The sequence below is a fragment of the Dermacentor silvarum genome, chromosome 7 (assembly GCF_013339745.2).
Source record: "Dermacentor silvarum isolate Dsil-2018 chromosome 7, BIME_Dsil_1.4, whole genome shotgun sequence".
Taxonomy (NCBI): domain Eukaryota; kingdom Metazoa; phylum Arthropoda; class Arachnida; order Ixodida; family Ixodidae; genus Dermacentor; species Dermacentor silvarum.
In genome coordinates, this window is record NC_051160.1 from 45,912,428 (window position 1) to 45,932,078 (window position 19,651).

Sequence of the window (19,651 nt, forward strand, 5' to 3'; positions counted from 1 at the left end):
GGGGAAGAGGAGAAGGGGATGCGTGATGAAGATGACAGCTTAGAGGGATGCTAGATGCATGATATTTCAGCCCCGCTAATGACACAGGCCCACATCGGAGTTGCCGACATGTTCCAGAACATCCCTCAATGAAGATCGTTGAATATCCTGACACAAGGGAACGGAAACCGATTTCGCCTGAAGATGAAAAGTAACTTGCACACTTTCGACATGTAAAGAATGGGATAATGTTTATTGTTACACGATGCAGCGATACACAAAATGGCAACTGTTGTCGCACTTCGGGGACACATGTTGCTATGCCACGCAATGGGATACAGTAAAAATAAAAAAATCTCAAGGGTACAAATCTGACTTTTCTTTTTTTTCTTCTGGCCATGCATTCAGAGCATGCGACATCTGAAAACTAAGAAGGGCATGTTGCACTTGGTCGCATACTACAGTGAAAACAAGAACACTAAGCAAGAACAGTGGCGTTCTCGCCTTCTTATTTACATAAAAAATATATGTAGTAAGATGAACGTGCATGAGCAAATTGCCAGTGAAAGAAAATGACCGGGCCAGACAACACACGAAATGAAAGAGGTTATCAGAGCAGACTGGAGTAGAGTTGTCCTAAAATGAAATGCAATCAAGACAGCAGGTGAACAACTTCTTGCACCATCTATGCCTTATCAAGAAAGTGGTGCTTGTCTCTCTGGTTTCAATGCATGTCATTTGCCATGCATGAATTGTGCATAGTACATGGTTCGTGCATTGATTTTTTTTTATCTCACAGAGGCTTAATGCATGCTCTGTGATCGCATTTCATTCTTAAGACGACCCTATGCAGTTGAAGAGTTGAGAATCAGATTGAGGACCTTCAGGAAAGCATCAGTTCGTCGTAACATGCAGAGTTTCGTCAAACATTTTATTTTGAGCACAAGTACAAATGAAACACATGGCATCGGAAGTACTTAAATAAAGTTATCCACCACAACAAGACTGCCGATATACACTGCCTCTCCAGCACCTCAAATTAAAGTGCAGCAAGTTGTCAGACGAGGCTTGCTTCAGTTATAATTCAGTAATCGAATGCTCTGTGCGAAAACAAAGATAAAGCAAATGAACAACAATGTATACAGTAGCAGGTACCCAATGATCCTTGAAAACACAGGCCTAAAGAGAAAATACTGACAGTCAACACACTGTTGTCAATATTTCTTAGAAAGGGCGATTAAGTTAATGAGCAGGCATGTCAAAAAGAAATCAAATGTACATTGTGTAATGCATTGTGCATCAAGACCACAGGCGTCTTGCAAGCACTTGACGGTATGGCTTTTGGCTTCTGCAAATGCAGATACAACAAGCTGCTGCATGTCGTTAGAGATCACCTTGTAACAATTCTTGGCAGGCGTAATTACAAATTTCGTTCATCCCGCGCACAAGGGGGAAAAAAAAAAATATGCCAGCTCAAACACGGCTATCGGCTGAAATACCTGAAGCCTTGACAACACAGACCCAGACTTCGAAAAAACAACAGTGTCATTGTCACACTGAGCAACCTGAAATTCAACAGTTTAGGAAGAACTCATTTCCACAAACTAAGGCAAGGTAAACAGGTTTCGTTAAAGCAAACAAAACGTATACAACAGAACATTCCGTGCAAGCTTTTGAAAAGCAGGCTAATATACAATAGAACATACTGTGCAATCCTTTGCATTTAAAATTAAGTTTGACAGTTTTAACGCATTTTTTAAAACCAACCTGACGTAATTAACAGCGTAGTCACACACACGGTAGTGGCACTGAAATGCAGGTGCATGCTAAGCAAGCTTAGTTTGAACATGCTAGACTTGGCAGCAAAAGGTGGTCACCAAATAGATCACTTGCGAACGCCGCAGCGATCGCTTGTGCCCCGAAAGCCAACGCCCGAGCCCGCAATACTGCGATTTCCATCCCCGTCTTCTCTGAGACAGTGCTCAGAGCTTGGCAGGTGAAACCCCGAAGCTGGCTGCAATGATGGCTACATCACAATAGAGAGCATGCGATCCTTAGCCACTGCTGGCACTGACGTGGTGACAAGTTCCGCAACAACGCTGCCGCAATGTCTCGTAACCTAGAACGTACCGATCGCGGGTACCACGGTGCTTAATTTCAACTAAACCTAGAAGCACATCAGTCATCCGCAGATCTGAGCGAGGGCCGATTCCAATAAGAACATTTGATTAGTTAAGACATCTTGTTGTGATTTGCACATTTTAGACAATAAAATAGGCGTTTTATGCGACTTTCGCAAACTGCAACGTTTACAGTCACATGGCAGTAATACAGGCGCCTCCAGTTTTTTCGCGAGAGAAACCAACTATGCTGCCTCTGCCAGTCTCCGAGCATAGCTGGGGTGGGTCTTCGCAAGCATGAAAATTAAAATGATAAGTGAGCCGCTCATCGTGCCCTCGTCATACAGTGCACAAACATGCTTTGTACAAAGCAATGATTAAAAACTGATGGATTATGATGTTGTTAAAAGCCAAAAATTGGCGATGAGAAAACAGTTGCTCTCACAGTCCATGCAGACTACGACAGGCATTCTCTTTTAACCTCAAGCACTCCCACTTCCTTTAAAAGAAAGCGTGACAATTTCGACAAGCGTTTTAACAGACACCACAGATATGCACTCTTACTGATGATGTTCTGCGATGTCCTTAATAAAAGCTCTTTCATTCTTTTGACTTTATGTGCCTCCGCGGACAAGGTCAGAGCTAGCCCACGAGGCATTTCACTGCCGCGATGTGGGGTTGTGTAAAGAGTTGGCACAGCAACGGTTTAGTGATGCCAACGTAATGTTCAGTGTAAAGCAGGTGACAAGGTGCCCATGCCGGACACATGACTCGAGAAAATGATAAAACCTGGGGATGTGAAACTGGGAAATCGATTTACGGGAAATCGATTCACGCCGTTAAAACATAAAAAGGTACCAAAGCGAAAGGCGAACTTTGCACTGCAAGGTAAACCTCGAGGCTGCGGCAAACTTGCAGCTCGAGCGTAGGCCCCGTTATGCACGTCCCAGGGTGTCAAGCTCATTTGTGCATGACCAAATGAAGACCGCTTCCCTGTCTTGCAGATATTGCAGAGGCGCGCAACAGAAAAAAAGAAAAGGGGGGGGGGGGGGGTAGGGAGGTGACGAGGGGGTTGTGAAACGCACAAGACAGGTGGTGACAATGTCAGAAGACAGAGACAGGTGGTGACAATGTCAGAAGACGGAGACGGATGGAGAGATGAGGGAAGCCGGTGGACCGATGGCCAAATCAGAAGACGTAGGGCACGAGCCGGTACTTGACTCGCTGAGTGTAACTTGCCCAGAGGTCACCGTAGCGGTGCCGACACTTGCGTTCAACCTCTACTGTCCTTGCGACGAGGAACACCGTACACATCAGCAAGCTGTAGAAAGGCAGCACATGGTGGAAGCCTGCGAAGGAGATTGCAGTGGCAAGAAGAAAATGTCAGTTAAAGTGGAATCTCGGTGACACGGTCACAGCTAATACGAATTTCCGGATGATACAAATGTTTGTGTGGTCCCGGCCGAGCCCCATTACTTTGCAACGTGCTAGAGAACGGTTGTTACGAATAGATTTTCGACCCGCGTTGGTTGATACAAATAAACGCAGCCCCACTGAAGGCCGCGAAAGAGAACAGCACGCAGTCACGAAGAGTTTGAAGCGGTGGCGCTGTTGTTGCTTTTGTGCTTTTCCCCTTGCAAGCTTGAGGTGGGGAAGTGCGGCCGCTGCAGCGAGCGAAGGTTCGTGCGGTCTATCGCTTCAACGGAAACTGAGCGGCGTAAGCACAGCGCATACAAAGGTCAGAGCCATGTGGAGATCTCTTTCAAGATACGGTGCGCACGAGAACACCGACAGGCGGCACAGGCGCAAAGTACAAGAACACATTTGTTGGCAGAGTAGAAGCCACCCCCCTCCCTCCCGCGCTGCCTTCCCGCTTTGCTCCTTTTGCGTAGGAGATTGTGTCGCCAGTTACCCTTGCGCCCGGTTGCAAGATACGCATTTGGTGCTGCAGCACAGCGTCGCCCCCCCTCCCATACACCCACGGCGTTTCGCGTGACGGAAGTCGCGTTTGCTCTCCGTGAAGGCGCGCGTTCCCCGTGCGCTTTCACTCGCACATACGGCGCGTGGCGACTATTTTATCGCCCTTGGACTCATGCTCCAAGTCTCATGCTCCTCCTCCACATCGCCCTCGTTGATCTCCTCTCCCATCGGTGGGCTCACCTCGTTGAGAAGCATGCTCGCTACCGCCCTTGTCGGTGAGATTTTCCCGCGGAAGCCGCATTATAACCGGTATTTGGTCTAACGCGGCTGCACTGTAAGCGGTATGCGTATACATGGAGTGCTATGGGAAAATTAACGAGAGTCTGAAAAGACCGTACTACATCCGGTCCTGCACTGTAAGCGGTTACGTTATAAGTCGTATATGCTGTAAATGCTTTTTACGCGAGTGTGCCTGAGCGAGTTCACATCCGACTCTTTAATTTAGCTAGATTTAATTGTGTTATGATACGAATTTCGGCTAAAACGAATATTTTTCGTGACCCTGTGAGATTCGTATCAAAATTAAATTATGGGGTTTTAAGTGACAAAACCACTATCTGATTATGAGGCACGCCGTAGTGGGGTACTCCTGAAATTTGGACCACCTGGAGTTCTTTATCGTGATTCCACTGTATAGTACAGACTGTCGTCCACAACATTACCGTTTAGTAAGGGGCTAAAATCCATATGTGACCCTTCAAATAGAGGTATCAATCACATCAACCTAAGAGGTATCTGCATCATTTTCTTAGCACGAGGTAGTGCAGTAATCGATGACAATGATCCATTCTGGTCATTTTGTCTACACACATTAAAAAACAGACAAAAACAAACACGCAAACAAACAGCCTCCCAATAACAGACGCATGAAAATATAGAATGATCAACTTCAATTCTGGGAAATATTCACATTTCCTTTTTTTTTAAATCCTGGATGTGCGTCTTGCGAGAGCCAGGCCTGAGGCTGCCTTTTGCAAATCTTCTCGGGATGACAGCAGCTTCGTGATATTAATTATCGAACTTTGCGGAGAAATGCATTGGCGTTCCAGTTAGTAGCTTAACAAAACGTCGCTTTATGCATTCAAGCAAAAAATTAACTGGAACGCCAATGCATTTCTCCGCAAAAGTTCGGGAATTAATATCTCGAAACTGGTGTCATCCTGAGAATTAATTCCAAGTGGATCCGCCTTGCGAACTCCCCGGCTACAATTTGTAAATTGCAATATGGGCCATCAGGTAATTAGTTAAAAACTTAAAAACTTAATTAGTGAATTATTGTTAATGATTCAATTATGCATTTCAATTTATTGTGCAAGTACTGTCCGCCTCTTCGAGTAGACCAGCTCATTAACTAGAATTGGGCTATCTGCCACAGGCAACCTTAAATAAATTTTGAAAGTGTTCGCTGAAACACCCTGTATATTACACAAGCAAGTACAGTATAATGTTCGACAACTTTAACATAATGTTGGATGCCCGAGCCTTGGGCATCCTGTCAGCCCAGTAGGATAAACTGTCGCAATGAAGCGTCAAAATATGATTTCAGGAATAGACCAATTTCGCTACACCACTGCTTCTGCAAAGCATGCTGGTAGTAGCAGGCCAACTATGATAAGAAACATGCAATGTTTGTACTCTGACAGACCTGTTTATGCCCTGAGAGAGGTAAAACCTATAAAAGGAGTGGGCTGAGCAAAATGCCTGAAAGCCCCCCCCCCCCCTCCAAACTTACCACTAAAATTTTACAAGAATCAACAATTGCATTATTGCCCTGGGCATTCCCCTTATATCATGCTTCGCACAGCGGGAAAGCGGCGAGGACTACTATCATCACAGCACCGACAGGGCTGCCATACATGCGTTCTGAGCGCAGTGAAATCAGTCTGAGTCATGCCGATACTGACCACAGGGCAGGGCAAAGGCCAGGTGGCACAGAAGGTCAGCCAAGTAATTTGGGTGCCGCACGAAGCCCCAGAGGCCGGAAACGACAAGGCGATTGCCCGAGTTGTCCAACAGGTAGTCGAGACCTGCAGAGTAAGACGGCATTCCCAAGCACAGTCAACACAGTGGCACTTCTGTACAGTCATTGCCATTGGATGGCAAAACTGGGTTCAAAAACAAAAATTATCAGATCGACATCACTGCTTGTAAGGGAGCATGGCCTGGCGATTCAGCTCCCAGTAGCCACATTTCTGTGGGGGGTGAGCATCAAGCTCTCGGTGCATGTTTAAAGAACTGTGGGCCATCCAGATCAATTTCAGGACTTCAACTACGCCACCTCTCATAGCCGATGTAGCTTAACAATGTTAAACCGCACCAATCAATACCTTAACGATGCAATTCAGTGCAACTGGTTCAAAAATTTGACACCCCTCCCATTCATGGGATCAAACTACATTCAGACAAACTCATTCTTTCACGCTTTACTGGTACAAGCACAACCAGCGAGAACTTTATGCTTCATCAGTGGTGCTCAGTGCAAAAAAACGACGCACAAGTGAGAAGGGATGAACAGAGAAGAGCGCAGCAGCTTAGAATGAATGAAGCAACAGCAGGGCTGTGGGCACAGGGGTTGCAATGAGCATATTGCACAGGTCTAAGTGGAGTATGAAAGCAGCAAAGACAACGGTGAGGAATGCAAAGTACCGACATAATACAGTAGCAAAACAAGGTTGAAGTCGTACGAGTCTTGCAGGCGATGTTGCTGTAAACTTGCAAACCAATGAAGGGTAAGTCAAACAACAAGGATTCTCATCTATGAATGAGATGTGCGAGCTAGGGGGTGCCAAATGAACAACAAAATTCTGGTGAAACTGGAAGAAAAGACATACTGATTACTCGTTTCTTGTCGATAGTGCGCAATAAACCACAAATAAACCACACACTCCTTTTGTGGTCTGTGGGCTATCACGCTGTCTATCGGCAAGCATGTCATACCAACCCGCCCAAAATGTGACATTAGCTGATTACCCAATTTGCTAAACCCATGCCTGCTAACCTGTGAACATTAAAATAAGTAAAACTCCCACAAACGCAACATCCGGGATGTGGGGGAGCAATTGCCTTTAGATAAACACAACGATCAGCAGCAAACTTGGGATCACCAGAGACTGACGTGCAACACATTGTTTTTAAAACCTCAGTGACTTTTATCAAACCTCCCCAGTGACTTTTATCACCAACTCGAGAGGAACTTGCACAGACCTGCTTCGAAGTAGGCATGAGCTTCCGCCCACCCACGACCCGCACAGCCTATGCATTACACTGATGTTTTTGTATACAAGAGAACCTTCACCCAAAACACTGCCCCGAAAACGTGCCAACAAAAGACTCACCTGGGCCTCGGGAGGACGGGTCGGGCCAGTTGCGTCGCAGGTGGTACTTCCGCTTGTGGGCAATGTGCATCGCAATCAGGCTGGCCGCTGTGTGCGGGGCAGATCAAGCAGACAGGCAAAAGGGTTGGACAGTAGGACAGAACAAACATGGCAGAAAGCACAGAGCAATGACGGGACACTAGCAAGACAGACTTCCTATCAAATGGTCATAATTCAGAGCGACATGCAGTAGACTTCTATTAGTTCGATTCCACGCCGATACATTTCTATGGGACCAAACTTTGGTTACTTTGATCCTGCAATTAGCCTTCGCGGGATAATTCGAACTTGGCTGGTCCTCACGCATGCGCCCATCCCCAATGGGTCACAGTGGTGACTGCAATAGCGGCTTCGTACATCTTGTCGGTGCTTAGGGTACAGTGAATGTGCTGAACACACGTCGATCTCCCGTCAAAAACGGCTATGTTTGGCCTGTCCAAGGATAATTTCCAAGTGAAAACGATAGCTCACAATGAAACGTTACAGTATGTACCCGATTCTACACGCACATTTTTTTCCCACTAACATTCCCCAGACCATTGCTTGGGCGGTGCAATCTGATACGACACCAAAACCACGTTTGCAGCAGCCTACTGTAAGGGCCAGCCTATCCAGCGTTATTGGCACTGCCATCACAAGATGGTGAGCCCAGATGCAGACACATAGGCTATGGCCGACAGAACGAGTTTACGCATTGCATGATGATAACGACCTGCCGCTTTCAATATTAACGAATGCACGTTAAAGTGATAAGTTACTTTACATGCTAAGCTAGCTGCAACAAGTCACATCACATGTTCTTGGCATTCCCGAGAACTGCATGCATCGCAGGATGACCTAGCAAAGTGGTTAGTCGAGGCGTGGGCCACCATCCTGTTTGCAGTTGCTGCAAAGTCGTTTAATTATTGCAGAATATCAAACGCGTTCTGGACCGCACGGATAACAGCATATTCTGGTTCTTAGTAGGTAGCGATAAAGTGGTGTCTGATAGTGATGATGTAGGACGTTAAGTAAATAAATTTCCATTATGTGAAGGTAAAGTTTGCTGGTTTTGTGTTATTGCCAGAAGCGGAGGCATGCTGCATTTTACTTGCTAAAAAATCGAGGTGCGTGTTTGATGTATACTTTCTCTAGAAGCCCGAATGTCATTTTTGCTTTAATTTTCTACTTTCAACCCATAAAAAGTGGGTGTGAGTTCGATTCAGGGAAGTGCTGGAATCGGGGCAAATACTACCAAATGAATCAGTGGTGTGGTTTGGCGTTTCTTTTTACCTCTTGCTCAATTTCACCAGCCAGATAATTTGACCAATTTCACTGGTCCCATCAGGGATTTGATTTAAATGGAAGTCGACTGCAGACATATATTCGTCACGTGCCGATATCAGCAAGAAACATTTTATATAGGCTTCATTACATCCGAAAATTCGTTATGGCCGTTTTTTTTATATCAAGGTTAACATGCAGTGTTGCAAAAAAGACTGCACTCGAACATGGCTTAGCCTATTGCACTTAGGTGAGCACCACTACAGCGAACCAGAATGTATGAGCAGTGTGCTGACTGATGCGCGCCACATCTATTTTATGGTGCACGTCGTGTGAATCGGTGCTCATAATGGCAGCGTGATCGTCTCGCACTATTGAAGGCATCTAGCAAAGGGTAGCTCCAGCCACGGCCGGTCTGGATCCCGCGTTTCAGACCGGCCATAGTCTAGTGTGCCAAGCGCTCAACAGCGATGGACCTTCAAATAGTTATAGACTGCAGCGCTGTCGCTGCTGGCGTGCAAAACGCGTCCAGTGCACCAGAGCAGTCGCAACCACTCAAAAAATAGTACAGCACACTTTAGCAACACTCACCGAAAAGGATGACCATGCCAGCATAGCAGACGATGGGCAGGGTCGGGGGTCGCTGCTCAAGGAGGAACTTGGATGGCAGGGAGCCCACGAAGGGCATCAGGACCAGGTTGCCAGCGACGGCCATGTAGCCGAGGCCGTCTTCATTGACGAACGCCGAGCTCAGGTAGTACTCCTGCGTGGGAACACACACACCCCAGCCCCCGTCACTGCAAGCGTCGCTAGTTGAAGTCAGGCTCGAAGAACGATGCGCAAAATGCACCAAGTGCGACAGCTCGACCAAGAATGGTGTCCAAAACATTGCATCTGGAATGTTAACACTATATGCTGCATGATACGAACACTATATTGTCACACTATATGAAATGCATAGTGTTTCAACGCAGAATTCCACGCAGTCTCCGGGTTGAAGATTCCTCTCTAAGCAAAGTAAGCTGGCTTTAATCACTCTCACACAAACAGAAAGTGCAAAAAAAAAACAAAAAAAAAAACACGAGCAACGAAACCAATCCATCCAGATGCTTAGTGTACAAGTACAGCCTCAGCTGTTACAGTGGGATGCTAAACAGATGATGATGTGTAGTGTTTAATGGCGCAAGGGCCAGCTGTGGCCCAAGAGCGCCATGACTTATGGTCATGGGTTCTGAATGTATTAGGGATGGAGTGGCCAGTGGGTAGCAAATGGTAGATAAAAGGTGGCTGTAAAGAGGCCGAAAACAAGTCGCTATAAATTGCGTAAAATATATGAGTGTTAAAATAATGACAAAGACTAATGATGTGAACTATGAGCGGAAAAGTTCGTTACAAGGTGGTGACATAATAAAGTATATGCAGTAGCACTATTGCCTCAGGAGGTCCTTGAAATCAAGGGCTGAGAGGTGCGTGCTCTAAAATGATTTTGCACTGCAGCTGCAGCCTGCAAGTCGAGGCTGCGCTACAGATGCCCAGGCCAAATGATTTGTAATGTGTTTACATCTGCTAAAAACTTTAAGACGGCATTAAAATCAAAAAGCGGCTCATGGCTAAGAAAGAATGCTGGGTGAAGAGGGATGTGCTCACGATACGCTTCCCACGTCTACTCCCTGCTAACCGTTAATCCCTTCCCTAAGAATATGCACCCTGAACACCACCCATCCCGTAGAGCAGCGCGAGCCTCCGCGCTCTGGCGTCAGTACGAACGGCAACCCGCCGTGGCTTACGTGGATGCCGCCCCGTACCGCCACTACCCAGCCCATGCCCTTGCAGTCACTGACAACTCTTTCCGACCCACTCTTACTGCCTCAGTATACACTTCGACCTCGGTCGAGGCCGAAGAGGCAGCTATTGCCCTTGCCATCACGTAAACCTCCGCGGAATACATTTTCAGTGATTCCAAGCCTGCAGTCTACAACTACGCGGTTGGACGGGTGGCATCCCCGGCCTCCGGTATCTTGCGTTCCGACACTGTTCCCTCTCGCCCAATCCAAATCATCTGGGTGCCCGCTCACGCGGCCAATCCTGGCAACGAGGCGGCCAATTCCATCGCTCGCGATTCGGCTGACCGAGCAAGCCCGCCCCCGCCAGGAATGGATACGCGCGACGCGCTCCTCACGTACCACGATATCACCTTGCACTACCGCCTATCTCGTCTCACCTTCCCCCCACCGCACAAATCCCTTTCCCAGCACCACCAACACTTGTGGCGCCACCTTCAGGCCCACACCTTTCTTACTCCTGCACGTCTTGCCCTCTTCCACCCCGGGACGTACTCGCCGGCCTGCCGCTTATGTGACAGCTCCCGCGCCGATTACGATCACATCTTATTCTCCTGCCCGGCACACTTGCCCCCTGCCTCTTGGCACCTAACCAGTCCGCAGCAGTGGGAGGCTGCTTTGTCCAGCACCGAGCCGGATCTCCAACTCCGGCGTGGACGCCACAACCGGCAGCCTGAAGGCCGCCCACAACGCTGCTTTTTAATTTTCATTACTTCGGGCCTTCTCAATAAAAGTTTTCCACCACCACCACCTCACGATACGCGGGATAAAAGTACTTTTTACGCTGAGCTTCTATTTCAGGGCACTGGATAAGAAGGGATGCTAAACAGGAATGAGAAGTTGGATTAATAAACTGCACTTCTTGAATACTAAAAATGTCAGTCCTACTGTAAGCTAAGTATCGGCGCAACATCTGGTACGACACTTCTCTCTTCGCAACATCCCCTACACATCACTTGGTGCACTACCACTTTTTTGTCTCATCAGCAGCGCTAAGGTCTCACCTGAGAGCCATGGACAGGGTTCGTACAGAACATGTTACTCAAAATTCAAGGACTATTCAAGAATTTCAAGAGTGCCGAAGGCCAAAACTTAAGAAGTGGGATACAAACCTTATTCATACAAATACACTGAAAAATAGCGAAATCGTCTTCTTAGCTGTGCTGCCGAGTTGGAAACACACTTCAAGCACGTCAGGTCACTTTTCTAAGTTGACGTTCCCATTTTAATGATGTCGATCACCACATGGTACATAGTGTCTGACTTCGGCCAAAGATACTTGTCGTTTTAAAGCCGAGTGGATGAAGCTTACTTTCCGCCAGGCATTTCTAGAGCCGAGGGTTCAAAAAAAAAAGGAGCCATGATGGGTGCGGTGTGAAGCAGCTAGCAAAACAACAAAATGGTGGCATGGCTTTGTCTAGCTCACGATGACAATGGCGATTTATACGAGCCTGTCGGTGGTGACTGTGGACACACCAAATTGCAAGCGTTCAGCAAAACTCTTAAAAGAAAATAACTAGGAGTGTTTTCCGGTAGTGTCCCTAGCAAAGCCCCTATACGGAGTTTGTTACTTTGAATGTTCAAAAGTCACCCTCAACACCCCCGTTTTCAAGGAATTCAAGGAGCACATGTATTTTCAAGGAGTTTTAAGGGCCCTTGCATCTCGTTTTCCAAATTCAAGGGTTTTCAAGGATTTCAAGGAGGTGTATGAACCCTGCATCGAGATAAGTGGCAAGCGTGCAGGCGCTCTCATGTTTGCGGGCAATGCAAATGACGAGAACGAAAACAAACTCGAAGTGTAAGGTGCCGAAACCACAAGTGGATTTTGAGGCACGCCATAGTCGAGGGGCTTCAGAACAATTTTCACCACATGGACTTCTTTAACGTGTACCGAAATACAAGGACACGAGTGCTTTTTCACTTTGTCTCCACCGAAACGCGACCGCCACGGCCTCGCGCTTTTCAGTGCAAAGGCATAGCGACTAAGCTACCGCAACGGGTAATGACAAGGAAAGAGAAGGAAATCAAACGGGACGGCCGCTTTTCTCTGTCCGTGTCGTTCGCGCTGCCTGTAACCATGAATCAATACCAATTCGACCAATTTTTCATTCTTTTCAACCGCTCTCAGTGCCACGTAAGAAGCAAAAAATGCTTCGCCTTAAAAATAAAGAGAGCACAGAAACTAGTGACACACCCCACAGTCCAGACAAGGCGCTCGATTAGAAAAGAGATGTCACTGACCTCGTCTACGAAAATCATGACGATGTAGAGCAGCTGACAGGCACTGCTGATGGCAAACCCGTAATCCAGGCATCCTTTGGCCTTGAATTCATGCCAAGCCATTGCACCTAGCAGAACAACCTACGAATAAAAGAAAGAAAGCAATTTGCATCTGCTCACTGAAAAAAAAACAAAAAAAACGAATGAGGTAGTCGCTGTGAACAGCAGTGTGCCGAGCCTACTCTTTGGCCATTAAAGGGCTCTCAACACTGCTGCCGACAGTTAATTAAACAAATTTCTTTCAAACAAACATCCACATTGCGCACATGACACAACATTCATCACCACTTCACCTGCCCCCACGCAGAAGCCCCAAACTCAAAAAACAATTCTTAACTCCTCATCGGAGCTGTGCTAATTCTTTCCTCTACATGTGGTGATGCCAGCAAGGTCAGGCATGACCTCACAAGGGCAGTAGTTGCCGAGTGGTCAATCTTTTTGAGTGACAGCAGCTTTGTCATGTTTGTCAGTGCGCACTTGCCACGCAGACGTGCACGCACTGCTTTGCGAATGCCGGCCGATACACCGACCATTGATGGACTGTGTGTCGATGCTTCTTTGCGCAGCCGTTTATTCACTTGTTTCTTTAGTCAACCAGTGCATGCTACTCTGGGATTGTGCCCTGAGGGGATCGGCTCATTTCGTTTCCTCCCGAGAACACACAAAGATCACGCTCTTTAAGGGCCCCAACACGGATTCTAGAATGTTAAAAAACGTCTGAAAAAAAATATTTTTAGAAAAACGCATTTAGGAATGTTTGAGCCCTTCAAGCACCTGCCCTCAAATTGTTAACCCTGATTTCGATCGGTAAATAGGAAAAAAATCGGCTTTCAAAACGCCACGGGAGCTGCGAAATGACCTGCGACACGCAAAATTTGTTCAAACTTCCCGCATGCGCAGCGGGCGCAGCCGCCAGCCGACCGTCGCCATCTTGGGCATGTTTTGTAGCTGATTTCTTTGCGATCACTTTGCGCCAACTCAATATGGCCCTGCTCAAGCTGTACGACCGCTCTCGCCGCTTTTCCGAAGGGTGGTTCCAGGCGTCTGATTGGGCGGAGTGCAAGCGCGCAAGGCGAGCCCCCCCGTCTCGCGCCTCCATTGGCTGGCACGGCCACCGAGGAGGCCATTTGGCTTTTTATTTTTGTTTTGAGTGCGCCGCCGTCTCAGTCCTCCATTGTTCCCGGTTTCTGGTGGTCGCCTGCTATGCTTGCGTGCACGCGGCTCAGGCACCGTCTTTTCGTCTTGCGCTCGCCAAAGGAAGTCGCATCAATCTTATGGAAAGAAACAGAAGCGTCCATGGAATGCACGGCTGAAGATTGCGGACGAAGGCGCGCTACCCAAACGGTCGGCATGAGCGAAACGGTCGGAACCACCTGGTGCGTCCGAAGCGGCACATCTAACGTTGCCGTTGATTTTACTGGGCATAGCTGCGGCCCATCTGATGTCATCGTTACGGCCCATCTGATGTCAGAAAAAGTTTAGAACCCATGTTCCCCCTTAAAGGGCCCCTAAACCACCCAGAGGTCGAAATTGAGTTCTGGCGTTGCACTTGTGCACGAGTCTACAACGAACACGTAGCCGCGAGAATTTTTCGAAATGGTGCCGTAATAGCGGAGTTACATGCGTTTGATGATCGAAAAAACGGCCCTCCCTCGTTTCGCTCTTTCCTTCGCTACTCTCCTCGTCGGCTGGTCTCCCCTCCTCGCCGAGTGCTGCTCGAAATGTCACGTGACAAACGTCATCGCCAACGTGCTTCTCAAAACACTGCCTACTTCCGGTTAAGGCACGTCCACTCTAGCCATGATGCTAGCGGCACATATACAGACGACGAACCGGTCTCCAGTCTGCCGCGCGAGAGGTGTCCAAAGTAGACGGCAGTTCGGCTGGCGCCCCGCCCGCTGCACGATCAACAGGCCAATCGACGACCGCGAAGCTGCGCGCCTCCGCCACCGGCAACGAAAACATCGGCTGCAGCTGAGTGCACGGCTACCAACGGCGCCGCTAATATCAGCGTATTTTTCTTCTTTGTGTACAATTATTGCGAAGAGCGATAACAACGATTAGAAAATATTGCGGCTTGTGAGCGTCGGTAATTCATTTCGAAGCACCGTCCGCTTTAGCTTTGAAGGGAACCGGAAAAGGCCTAGCGACGATATCGGCGCCGTCGAGCGATCAGCAGCGGTGAGGCTGCCGCACAAATGAGTCCCGGTCTCATCCTCTCTACGTACGGCAAGGAAATCTCGCCGCTCGCGAGCAAAACCGCTGTCGACCGACGGCCCGTGAATGGCAAACGGCGTGCGGCGAGTTAGCGTGCCGGTAACGTGGACGTAGACTCGGCGCTTCTCGGCTACCCGCTGTTGCTGCGGTGCCGGCGCGTGTTATGCGAAGCGTGCCGCTATAGACCCTGCGTTGCGCGCACGTCTGGAAAGGCTGACACTGTTCGCACAGTTAATCAGACCGCTAAGCATGACTGTGTTGGAACACGAGCGATTTGGCACTTGCGTTGCGGGCTGCAATTACCGATGCGCAAGCGCGCACAAGCGAGCAACACGGCGAGGACGAGCAGGGAGCGCGCGTACCATGCTAGCAGACAAACAGGAAGTCGTAAGTTCTTGTTCGACCAATGGACATCGTTTCCACCGTTGACATCAACAGATTCCCCCTGCTGACATCATGATGACCGCTGGGGATACCGGAAAGGCGAGGAGAGGAGGACGGCATTGTTTTTTTGATTTTGTGGCGCTCCCGCGGCGCGTAGCGCTGCAGCGTTTGGCATCGTTGATCGTAACGGCATTCGGAACTCGATGCGCGTGTTTACTTGAAATGTTCAAAAAATATCTGAGGTGGTTTAGGGGCCCTTTAAGGGGGAGGAGGGGATGAAAAATAACTTTTTGTTTCTTGGCAGAAAGGGCTGAAATTTGGCACACACACTGTACATTGCAATAGAGAGGCAACTCTAAAATTTCATTTGGATATCTTCATCTGTTTTTGTTTTACAAGAACTCGCAAAAGTTTACTAGTGCCTTGCTCGTGGAAAGCCTGGCACAGTAATGAAACATGGTACAGAACTGGGAATACATTGTATGCTTGCCTAAATGTCTAACCTACATCAAGACAGTGTTAGATATTTTTTTAGTGCCCTCATAATTTTTTTCTCAGTATGACGACTTGTGTTTCATGGCATAGAGCCATGTAGTTATTCTGAAATAATTAAATAATGGAAAGATAAATGAACATTTCAAGACTGTCTTGATGTGCAGCACAGTTAATGGATCACAGCAAAACAAACTGGACCAAAATCGATCCAGCCATTGTGCTATGCTTTCCACAAGCAAGGTGACCGACAAAAAAACAATTGAGAAAACGGGCTGCAAAGTTTTGTAAGTAGTGCAAGTTTATTAGAACGCATCAGGGCAGTAATTTTTGGCATCATTGCTGTCAGGCATCTTCTTGCACCTTTGCCTCTTCGTTTGGTGAGCTTTGAAAATTTATAGCCTGGCTATTCCATCAAATTGAACTTCCGTTCAGTTGCGGGCACCGTGCGAAGGGAGTCGCAAACGCTGCATGCTCGCGTTTCTGCCGTCACTGCTGACACAAAACGCGGCTCGAGGTACGTCTCAATGGTGCGCTGTTCAGGCAACTATTTGTTCGGTGAATCTTCGGTTATCACACTGTAGCTTGTCGACAGTCGGGGCTAGCTCGAAGGCGGTGTGTCCGTGTCGCACGATGCATCAGAAACTGAGTACACCGTCTTTGCCGACGATGGTGACCTTTGACCCACGTCGCCTCTAACGATGTGATCTCGGCTACTGATTCGCGTGGCCATACGCTGAGACGCAGAAGCCTCCGTTGGCGTGTCTTCTGTCGACAGCATTATCGGTGCCGATGGGACAGGGCGATTGTCGGTTTCGCTGCTGGAGTGACACGGTGCAAGATAGCGCGGCACGTAATCCACGGTGCAAGGTAGCACGGCACATTCAGTCGGGTGCTCCTCCGCTTCTCCCACTAATCGCTGCATTTTTCTCACCGTAGGAGGCTCACGCTTCCGTATTCCGAAGGCGTGCTTTGTCCAAAATTTCTTCTCGAATGAGTGACGATCCACCACTAACCTGGGAGCTCTTCGAAATCCGAATTTTGCATGTCAAGTGAAGATGCCGACGTGGTTTGCAAAGCAGACAACTGCGGTTGCCATCTTGCCCGCTGCCGCAGTAGTAATTAATGGGTAAATGCCTTTCATCACGGCAGCCAATCAGAGGCCCACTTTCATCGGAGGGCCCATGTGACTACCTCCAGCAGACCCGCGCTTCTTTTGTGTTTGTTACAAGATGGCGACGACCGACGAATTGAGAAGCGGAACAGCAAAACTTTGAGCTTTCGAATGATACCAAGATGGCGGCGATCAGTGGTGGGAAATACTCCGTGAACTGCAGTCATATTGATTTAAAGCTTGTTTCTCGCCCTGCGCACTGACAAATTATTTTTTTTCGGGCCCTTTTAGTGCGTTTTCAGCCAAACCATTTTGATAGATCGTAGATGAGGCGTTGCAGATACCGAAACACGTGATTTCCAAAAATATTTTTCTCGCGATTTTCGTGATTCGATCCCAGCGTCCCCCCTTAACCTGCCGCGAATACACCATGTACCAACGAGAATGAACAAGCACGCAAGAGCAACGTTCGGGAACTGTGCGCAGATACACACCCATGTGAGCAGTCCACAGCGAAAGCACAGTGCGGCCAGGTCGAAAGTTTGTCCAATGCGCGGCTGAGAGTTCTCGGCCCTTCACATAGTCATTCAGCACATTACCTGTAAAAGAAAAAACAAGAACAAAAGCTTACGCATTTTTACGTATTTTTAAACTTCGGTATTCGAAGTTTCGAATATTTACACAACCCTACTTGTCGTGTAACCTGGAGCAGTGCCACACACTCATCAGTTTCATATTGTCAGTTCAAGTTGCCAAGACTTAATTTTTTGTTTTCCAGAATCCCCGGTCTGCATACTTTTGATCACGGGTGGATGCTTGCACCCCCCCGCCCCCCGTTTGCAACTGGGTGGGGTGTCTTAAAGTACCGTGACACAACACGACAACGTACCCGTGTTTCCTGGTGGGAACTGGTGGTCCCAGGATGCATAGTGCCCCTTGATGTAGAGGAGCAGGGCGAGGACCGGGGCAAATGCAGCGGTGGTCATCAGCAACTGGAGGATGTAGTGGTACGGTATGGCCACGGGAAAGCCGTACCATGCCAGGCCGCAAAACGCAGCTACTGTGACCAGCAAGTTCACTTTACCTGGAGAGAGCGAGAGAGGACGGATAAATAACTCTGTAGGGTGGGGCATGTGGCTTCAGTTGCCACGTTTACTCGTGTGAAGCACACAGCTCATCCGCAATACACTTCTAGGGTTTGGAAGGAAATGAAAAAAGAAGCAAAAAATTTTCTTATCTGTTCACCAGTAGTTGCAGACCCTGCGTAACAGACAGCTACAAGCAGGACAATTTAATCAGGCTTAAAATGTACTGCCATGTAAACACCGTTTCATTTTTGCTGGTTATTGTTTTTAACAAGATTATCGCTGTTAATGGGGGAGTAGGGGATTGTAACTAACTGCTTAGTTTTAGTTTTATCAGAATTTACAAGTTCCTTGCTTGTGGAAGCCTGGCACTGTGATGAAACATACTAGGTGGCTGGAACTACTTTGTATGTTTGCTCAGATGTCTTCATCTACATCAACACATTGTTAAAATTTTTGTTATCTGCCTTAATAATTTTGTGCTTAACATTATATGCATGTGTTGTGCTTCACTGCATAGTGTATGATTTAGTAATTGTGAAAATAATAAAAGAATGGAGGTGTTGAGAAAAATTTCAAGAATGACTGCCCTGATGTACAGCGCAATTTGTAGATTACAAGAAAACAAACACGATCAGAAACAAGCTAGCCATCGTACTGCTACCTTTTTTTTTTTTTTCATTCTGGGGTGTTACGCGCCAAAACCACGATTTCATTACAAGGCACACCGTAGTGGGGGACTGGATACACCAAACTCGAAGAAAAACGCAAAATAGTTGGATATATCCATAATCCGAGATATGAAATTATCGAAGAACAGGCATTCTGGTCAGTTACTTCCTGTTTGCGTTTCAATTTATGCTGATGGTACCAAGTCAGGCAGCTCTCTACAACTCGTACAATTTGGGGCTTTGGGCTCTTGCAGCCTTTCTTGCTTGTACCTTTCGTTTATGAGATAGAGAGAGAGAGGGGGAGGAAAGAGGGAGCCTTCATTGCAGGCCAGTGCTTGCGTTGTCTTACAATTCTTCACTGCACATTTTGCACTGTTTTTCGCATTATGGAATTTCGTCAGCTAGCTCAGCTCTCAGACTTGACGCAAACTTCCCTACAGAGCAACAGGGAGGACTGCTGCGCAATATCCAGCAAACCTGATGCACCCACGCATCTCGCACCGCTCCTCCCGTCGCATATGCCTCTACGTCGCAGCACCGCTGCCCCGCTGCTGCTGCAACAACCACTTTCCGTTCGGAGAGAGAAGGCAAGGCACTCACCATTGAGGCGATACTCGTAGGAAATGCGATGCTTGAGGGCTTTGGAAGGGAAGCCCTGAACCGTGCGGCCCACGGGCAGTGCCTGGATGATGGCCTGAATAACCAGGAAGCCCAGGTAGCCGACGTAGAGCTTCCAGTGGAAGTATGCGCCCAGCGTTTTGGGCAGTCTGGGAGCCTTCAAGATGGTGCAGCTCTCCTGAAACGGCACACCAGAGGTCGAGGGCTCAGTTTCTCGAGTCACACTCACTCTT

At 47.9% G+C, this 19,651-nt stretch overlaps 1 protein-coding gene across 1 annotated transcript in view; it reads right to left on the minus strand.

Moving 5' to 3' along the window:
* Positions 1-213: 213 nt before the first annotated feature.
* LOC119458001 (delta(14)-sterol reductase TM7SF2-like) overlaps positions 214-19,651 on the minus strand; it is a 43,406-nt gene continuing 23,968 nt past the window's right edge. Inside the window, 9 exon segments of the mRNA XM_049670608.1 lie at positions 214-3,448; positions 5,984-6,106; positions 7,415-7,501; positions 9,308-9,479; positions 12,799-12,918; positions 17,539-17,601; positions 17,603-17,643; positions 17,934-18,128; positions 19,401-19,596. Coding sequence (XP_049526565.1) covers positions 3,288-3,448; positions 5,984-6,106; positions 7,415-7,501; positions 9,308-9,479; positions 12,799-12,918; positions 17,539-17,601; positions 17,603-17,643; positions 17,934-18,128; positions 19,401-19,596 — 1,158 coding nt within the window. The 3' untranslated portion in view covers positions 214-3,287.